Consider the following 8008-nt stretch of genomic DNA (forward strand, 5'->3'; position numbering starts at 1 on the left):
ATTTATATCTACTATATAATTTTATTATTGAATTCAATTCAATAAATTCTATTAAACCTTAAATATAAAAACAACAGCTCAACAAAATCAGAAACTGCATATTATTATGCAAGTAGTTATAAATCGTGGTATTTTTTTCTTTAAAAAAAAACCAGAATATTTGAGAATCAATTTTTTTTAGGTAACATTAAAGTCAATTAATTTATTGTTATTTCTGTTTTTCTTTACTCCTATTCTTTCTTTTATCGTCTAAAAGAATTGCTTTTAAAATTTGGAAAATTCTTACAAGTTAATTGTTGAAAAAAAAAAAGTTCCGGACTAGACCGGAAAAGGAGAATAGTCAAAAAATACATTGTTTTGTTGTAATATTTTTCATTTATTTATTTTTGGAAGGGTAATATAATATTTTTCATTTCCTACAATATGCTTTCTTGTTAGAAATTCTTCGATTTTGAAAGTGGTAGCGGCACTTGACAGATAGAAACACAGGGCATGTGTTCTCATCTTTTTTCCCATATACTTTATTTATCATACTGTATTCAAGTTTGCTACGTGTGCAAATTTTGTAAATTAAATACGGGGTTTCTTCTGTTTCATCTGAACTAACTTAATTGAATTTATTTATTTTGTGGTAAAAAGATGATGTTGTCGAGAGGTGAAGCTGGTAAGAAGAGTGTTGGTGGTTCTAATAACCAAAAGAGGTTGTTGAAAGATGTTGAGACTATGAGCAAAGCTCTTTACTCGGACAGAAATTCGTCAAGGAATTCAATTCCAACATGGAGTTCTCGATCCAAGCCCCTTTTGCCTGATCCGAAATCAAGGCCGAAATCCGGTACTGGAGACGAAACGAATTCGCAGAAGGATAAGAGGTCCATATGGAATTGGAGGCCGTTGAAAGCCCTTTCCCATATACGCAATAAGAGATTTAATTGTAGTTTTTATCTCCAAGTCCATTTGATTGAAGGGCTGCCTTTGAATTTCGAGGATTCAGTGCTTTCCGTGTATTGGAAAAGGCGCGATGGGGTTCTGGTGACGCGGCCGGCTGTGGTGGTTGAAGGGAGGGCTGAGTTTGAAGAGAAGTTGACTTACACTTGCTCAGTGTATGGTAGTAGGAGTGGACCTCATCATTCAGCCAAGTATGAGGCCAAGCATTTCTTGCTCTATGCTTCTCTTGTTAATGCGCCCGACCTTGATTTGGGGAAGCACCGCGTTGACCTCACGAGGCTGCTTCCTCTTACGCTGGAGGAGCTTGAAGAGGAGAAGAGCTCCGGAAAGTGGACTACGAGTTTTAGGCTAACTGGATTGGCTAAGGGTGGCGTGATGAATGTTAGTTTTGGGTATCTGGTTGTTGGCGATAATGCCGGTGGTTCTAGAGACAACCATCATGCTCCTAATTCATTGAATTTCAGGCAGAGTAGTTTGGCTTCAATGAAATCAGATGTTAAACCGAGACAGTTTGATGGAAGCAGCAGCATCAGGCGTGCTGGAAGTTTACAAGGTTTTATCAGTCCGTCTTTGTCTGGGTCCATAGATGAGGTAAAGGATCTTCATGAGGTATTGCCAACGTCCAAGTCTGCACTGGCCAGCTCTATCGACATCTTGTATAAGAAATTTGAAGAAGAAAAGGTACATGATCCTCTTCACAGTGAACCTGCAGTTGATGCTTTCGCCAATAGTGTTGAGCCAATCAAACCAGATGCCTATGCTTCATCTGATCTTGGAAAAGATAATGCTGAAGATCATGTCGGTAATCATACAAATACAGGTCCAGTGCATGACGAACCTGAACTCGATGCATATCATGAAAAACTGGATACAGTTAAACAAGATGGCTATCCCCATTCCGATTCTGCAAAAGAAAACCCTGACCAGTGCCAAGGTAATGAGTTTTCTGTTGTTGATAAGGGCACAGAAATGGCACCAAATGAACCCTTTAAACCAGAAGAGTCCAGGATAATGGCTCATGAGGATTCTCCTGCTGTTTATAGTAATTGTAACTTTGGTACTGAAACTCTGCAAGTATCTTCAGAAAATAGTGTGATACTTGATTCTTTTGGTGAATTAAATGATAATTCCAATGATCAAGCACAAGTAAATGAGTTTACTTCCAAAGAGGATGGTTTATACACAAAAGAACAGCTCCTGCAAGAACTAGAATCGGCTTTAAATAGCGTATCAAATTTGGAGACAGCAGCCCTAGACTCTCCTGAAATTATGGAAACCAAATATGAACCTAAGATGAAAGAAGCACATAGCATGGATGACGTTACAGAATCAGTTGCCAGTGAATTTTTAAGCATGCTAGGCATGGAACACAGACCAATGGGCTTGAATTCTGAAGGTGATCCTGAGTCTCCAAGAGAGCTCCTTTTGAGACAATTTGAGAAGGAGGCTTTGGATGGGGGCTTCTCTTTGTTTGATTTTGGCATGGGCGATGATGATGAGGCAGATGCTGGCTACGATGCTTCTACTGGATCTGAGCACTGGAACTACTCTGAGGGTATTAGGCCATCATCATCATCCTTGTTTCAAGATATGTGCAAGGAGCATCCGGCTGAGTCTAAGGATGTGAGAGGCAAACAGAAAGCTCAGATGCTAGAAGATTTGGAAACAGAAGCCTTAATGAGGGAGTGGGGTTTGAGTGAGAAGGTTTTTCTTCAATCTCCTTCAAAAGATCGTGTTGGTTTTGGAAGTCCTATTGATCTTCCACCTGAAGAACCTCCTATATTGCCTCCTCTTGCTGAGGGGTTGGGCCCTTTTCTACAAACAAAAGATGGGGGGTTCGTGCGGTCGATGAATCCCACTCTTTTTCAGAATGCTAAAAGTGGTGGCAGCTTAATTATGCAAGTTTCCAACCCTGTCGTGGTACCTGCTGAAATGGGCTCCGGTATAATGGAGGTTCTGCAGGGTTTAGCTTCAGTGGGAATCGAAAAGCTCTCAATGCAGGCGAAGGAATTAATGCCACTCGAAGATATCACGGGGAAGACAATGGAGCAAGTAGCATGGGAAGCTATGCCTGCCATAGAGGGTACAGAGAGGTTAGTCTATATTTTTGTACCTCAGGTCTTCAGAGATTTTTTGGTGGTAATCTTTATGTTTGACTGAATATTTTTTTCCTTTGAATTTTAGTAGGCAATGCAGTTTGCAACATGATTTGATAGCAGGGCAAGATAGTACTTTCATGCAAAGAGACTTGAAAGGAAGACCATCTGGGCAGAAGTTCAACCAGTCTAGTTCAAGTTCAGTGGACAACCAGACGGGCTCGGAGTTTGTTTCGTTGGAAGATCTTGCTCCTTTGGCTATGGAAAAAATTGAGGCACTTTCAATGGAGGGTTTAAGAGTACAATCTGGCATGTCAAGTGAGGAGGCTCCATCAAACATCGTTGCCCAATCGATTGGGGATATTTCAGCTCTCCAGGGCAAGGGGATTGATGTGAGTGGGTCTCTTGGCCTGGAAGGTGCTGCTGGTTTGCAGTTGATGGATACAAAAGGCAGCAGCAATGGTGTCGATGGAATAATGGGCCTATCTTTAACTCTTGACGAATGGATGAAGCTGGACTCTGGTGAGATCGATGATATCGATAACATTAGCGAGCATACTTCCAAGGTTCTTGCAGCCCATCATGCTAACTCTTTTGACTTCATGCGTGGGAATTCGAAGGGAGATAGGAAACGAAGTAAAGGCAGAAAATATGGTTTGCTAGGAAACAATTTCACAGTAGCATTGATGGTGCAACTTCGTGATCCTATGAGAAACTATGAGCCCGTCGGAACTCCAATGCTCGCACTTATACAAGTTGAGAGAGAATTTGTCCTACCAAAGCAAAGAATTTACTGTACTGTGTCCGAGTTGAGGAACAACAACAACAACAATGAGGATGATGAGTGCGAGATAATAGCTAAGGTGGAGACAAAGGACGAAAGGAAAGAGGATAAAAGCTCTGAAGAAGAGCTCATTCCCCAGTTCAAAATTACTGAAGTCCATGTTGCAGGTGTGAAGAATGAGCCTCAGAAAAAGAAGCTTTGGGGAACTTCGACCCAGCAACAGTCTGGTTCGCGCTGGTTGCTTGCTAATGGAATGGGAAAGGGCAACAAGCTCCCATTGAAGTCGAAGGCTGCATCGAAATCTGGTGCTCAAGTTACTACAAAGGTGCAGCCTGGTGACACCTTGTGGAGCGTATCATCTCGAATTTACGGTACTGGCTCGAAATGGAAGGAACTGGCAAAATTTAATCCTCATATCAGAAACCCCAATGTCATTATACCAAGTGATACCATAAGACTTAGTTGACTTGTAATGGAGTTGGCAATTGCAATGCAGGTTTCTTTATGAAGAGTGGTTATACTTATTAATTTGATAGATCCACTTGAACCTGTGATTGGGAGTTTGATTTTGTTGGAGCTTCGTGAAAATAGGGTAAAGAGAAAACATCATGGATCAGACAAGGTGGATTTTGATTAGGTACACTGTTCTTTTGTAAAGTGGTTTCTTTACTTTTCTATGCATTTGTTGTATTTAACTGTTTTATCTCCTCTCTGGAAGTAGTGCATGTATATTGCAGCTTACAAACCACAATTGGGGAAGTATTACTGCAGAAAATGTTAACTATTGCAATTTAAATTGCACTGAAAAATAATGTATTCTCGTTAACATAAAACAATTAGCAGGTGCCGTCTATTGATCTTCTTAGCTATTATTTTATGTGTCCAATAAACTACTAATAATGTATTCGAAATATTCAGTAATTCTAAAAAATAAAAATGATGAAAATGTGCATGGGAAATTTGAAAAATTGACAATCAACCAATCATCAAATAGTTCTGGAGTGAACTACCAATCCGATTCTTGTTTATTTTTCAGAATAATAACACGATCCTAAAGATAAAAACAATCCACTTTGGTCCATGTCCTTTACTTTTGTGACACAATGCAGTTCTTGTGGGTGTTTTTCTGTTGACTTTGAACGGAAAATACTTACGTGTTAGGTTCAGAAATAGACATGGACCTAATTGTCTCTAAATTTAAATTGATTAGGGGTTTATTTGTCCTTATTCTTTAAATAATATCTTTTTTAAATTATTTTTATTCATTATATTAATATTTTTTCAATAAATTATTGAATATATGGTTTAATAAGTACAAACTAATTAATCAATTATTCAAATTTAAAAATATCAGTTATTATGAAACTAAATAAATAATTTTCAAATATAATTTTTAAATATAATCCACGTTATTCTTATTGTTCATATCTGGCCCAAAATATGAGCTAAGTCCAAAAGCAGAGAAAGCCCAAGTCACAGCCGCCCATAACCGACCTCTTTGCAAGTCGGACTGAAGCGCTGCATGGCGATCCCGTTACTCCCAAAGGAGTTGTAACTAACCCCTAATATCTCTCACCCACTTCTAGAAGAGAGATCTCAACAACCCTAAGATAAAAGGACGGTTATCCACCACCAGAAGTAGAACTACACCAACGGTGGTTATTGGCTCATCCCCTATAAGTACAATGACATTCTCAGGTATAATTAAATTTTAATACACTTAAACTTGCAAAAAGCCATTGCTAACTTAAGCATCAGAATCTCTTACAGGTACCACCCTCCACCTCTTCACGAGGAACTCGGATAGGCGGCTCCTTAGCATCAACGAGTCGGACGCTGCCAAATAAAGAGCTTGGACCTCACGTACAAGCCTAAATACGATCCAATTTCAGGTAACCCTTAGAACATTGGCGCCTTTGGCAGGGACCTGGAAGTCAACAGCCCATGGCGGATGATCAGTTCGTAGACGGACGTACCGCGTCGGAATCAGATCCTGAGTACCAAGACACGGTCAATAATGAGCAAGCTCTCGTGGTACCTCCCCCAGCGACGGAGGAACTGCGTGAAGGCACCTCAGGTGGACACCATCACAGAAGGATCCCTTCCGAGGTCCGTCACCCGGAAGGAGAAGAACAACCCCATTCTACCGACTTCATGGGGCTACTACATGGACACCATGGCCGACTTGAGCAACTAGAACAAGAATTAGAACGACAGCAGGAGGCAGAGAGAAATCTGAGGAGAGAAATTAAGCGACGAAGAAAGCTGGAGGACAAGCTCTCGAAGCTGGAATCTGACATTCGTGGAAAGAATTCACGTACAGCTCGGGAGGACACCCCGTTGGGAGGAGAAGATCCTTTCACTGAAGACATCATGCGGGCTAGAGTTCCTAGAAACTTCAAAAGTCCAGACATGCACTTGTATGACGGAACGACCAACCCGAGACATTACCTCAGCAATTTCAAAAGTCGAATGTACTTAGCCGACGCCTCCGATGCCACTCGCTACAAAGCCTTGCCGACGACTTTGACAAAGTCAGCCATGAAATTGTTTGACAGCTTGCCCCCTAGGTCGGTCACTAGTTTCGATGACCTTGCGCGTAAATTCCTTACGCAATTTTAAATTCAGAAGGACAAGGTCAAGCATCCATCCAGCCTACTTGGAATCAAACAAGAGCTCGAGGAATATCTCAGAGACTACATGGAAATATTCAACAAGGCATGCCTGGAGATCTAGAACTTACCCACTGAGGCAATAATAATGGAATTAGTCAACGGCCTCCGAGAAGGCCCCTTCTCCCAGTCTATTTCAAAAAGGCACCTGACTTCCTTGGGCGATGTACAAGAACGAGCTAAAAAGTACATCAACATGGAAGAAAATGACAGACTGCGAGAACCGAACTCGCAATTAGGAAACCCTCTCCAAGCTCGGGAAAGAGAAAAAGAGCCCAAGAAAAAGGAAGAGCACAACTCAGAGAAACCTAGGAGGTATCACAATTACACCCCACTACGGGTTTTCCTCGTGGATATCCACAGGAAAATCTGTCACACAGAGAAACTTCCCCCACCACGATCAATCAAAAATAAGAAGGGGGAAGCCGCAATGAATACTGTGAATGCCATAAGTTGTATGGGCACTCTACAAATGATTGTTACGACCTAAAGAATGTGATAGAAAATGTAACGACCCAATTTCTGGTACGTCATGATCATACTAGAAATTGAGCGCTACCAACTTGTCTTCCTAATTATTATCTATTATTTATTATATGAGCCTGATTCGTTATTAAAAGCGTAGTTATCTTACAAGGTACTTTTTTGTTAAAACGTTTGAATTAATAAATAGAATCATTCATAATCAATTCACAAATAATAACAGATAAAATAGTTATAAACAACCACACATAAATACATATATGTACATACAACATCCCAGGTCCTGACTTATTCAAGAAGTCCCTAAGCTGGCACCCAGGCTAGTCGAGACTCTATACTCACCTAGTCCCTCTAAACTACTAAAGCGAGGGAAAGTACATTCTAAGTCTTTAAAACTTGAGTCAGGTCGAATGTCATCAAAAAGTGGAACATCTTCTACTACTCCTCTGCTCGATCATACGTCGGCTTAGAACATATCACTGGTACTTTATTGAGTGGCCGCATAACAGCAACATCATACGAAGGACTTAGGTTAAAGTTCGTAGATAAACGGGGTACAGGCGTTGATTGGTCTCACAGTATATACATATGAACAGAGAACGAGATTCACCGTAGACTCAGAAGACTACCTAGAACGGAATCTTCTTTGCGAACGGTCGTCAGTGAACTACGGAAGGGTACTCATGCTTCCATCTGAAGGGGGAAGGGAGAGAGAAGAGATAAGAATTGGGGAGTTCTTAGTAGGGTTGGGGTTATTAGTAGAGTCGGAGTTCTTAGGAGTAAGAATTGGGGAGTTCTTAGGTTAATGTTGGTATATTTTTTTTTTTTTTTTGAAACTGAACTTAAAAAAATATAGGATTTGTGAGTGAAATTAGTTGGTATATAAATTTATTTCATGAATTTATAATATAATTAATAAATAATATGATTTATGTATGCATATCACAATGTTTCGTAGTGATTAACATATATAATGTATTAAAGTACGGTTGATTAACATTTGAAAATCATAAAATATTGATAATTAT

General features: G+C 40.1%; 1 protein-coding gene across 2 annotated transcripts; it reads left to right on the top strand.

The window, feature by feature from the left end:
* On the top strand, nt 499-4678 carry LOC107630498 (protein PLASTID MOVEMENT IMPAIRED 1-RELATED 1). 2 transcript variants are annotated; one of them, XM_016333642.2, is made up of 2 exons: nt 499-3038; nt 3130-4678. In XM_016333642.2, exons 1-2 carry the CDS (start codon nt 640-642, stop codon nt 4289-4291), a joined length of 3561 nt encoding a protein of 1186 aa, XP_016189128.1. In that variant the 5' UTR covers nt 499-639; the 3' UTR covers nt 4292-4678. The 2 variants fall into 2 exon arrangements, with proteins under 2 accessions (XP_016189128.1, XP_016189129.1); XM_016333643.2 differs by having other exon boundaries at nt 3133-4678.

This window comes from Arachis ipaensis, chromosome B03 (genome assembly GCF_000816755.2).
Source record: "Arachis ipaensis cultivar K30076 chromosome B03, Araip1.1, whole genome shotgun sequence".
NCBI classification, from domain to species: domain Eukaryota; kingdom Viridiplantae; phylum Streptophyta; class Magnoliopsida; order Fabales; family Fabaceae; genus Arachis; species Arachis ipaensis.

What these genes read in the sequence shown, in the direction of transcription:
- LOC107630498 (XM_016333642.2), top strand. Translation starts at nt 640, where the DNA reads ATGATGTTGTCGAGAGGTGAAGCTGGTAAGAAGAGTGTTGGTGGTTCT. An exon ending in GCCATAGAGGGTACAGAGAG is followed by an intron (nt 3,039 to 3,129) that starts GTTAGTCTATAT and finishes TTTGAATTTTAG; the next exon opens with TAGGCAATGCAGTTTGCAAC.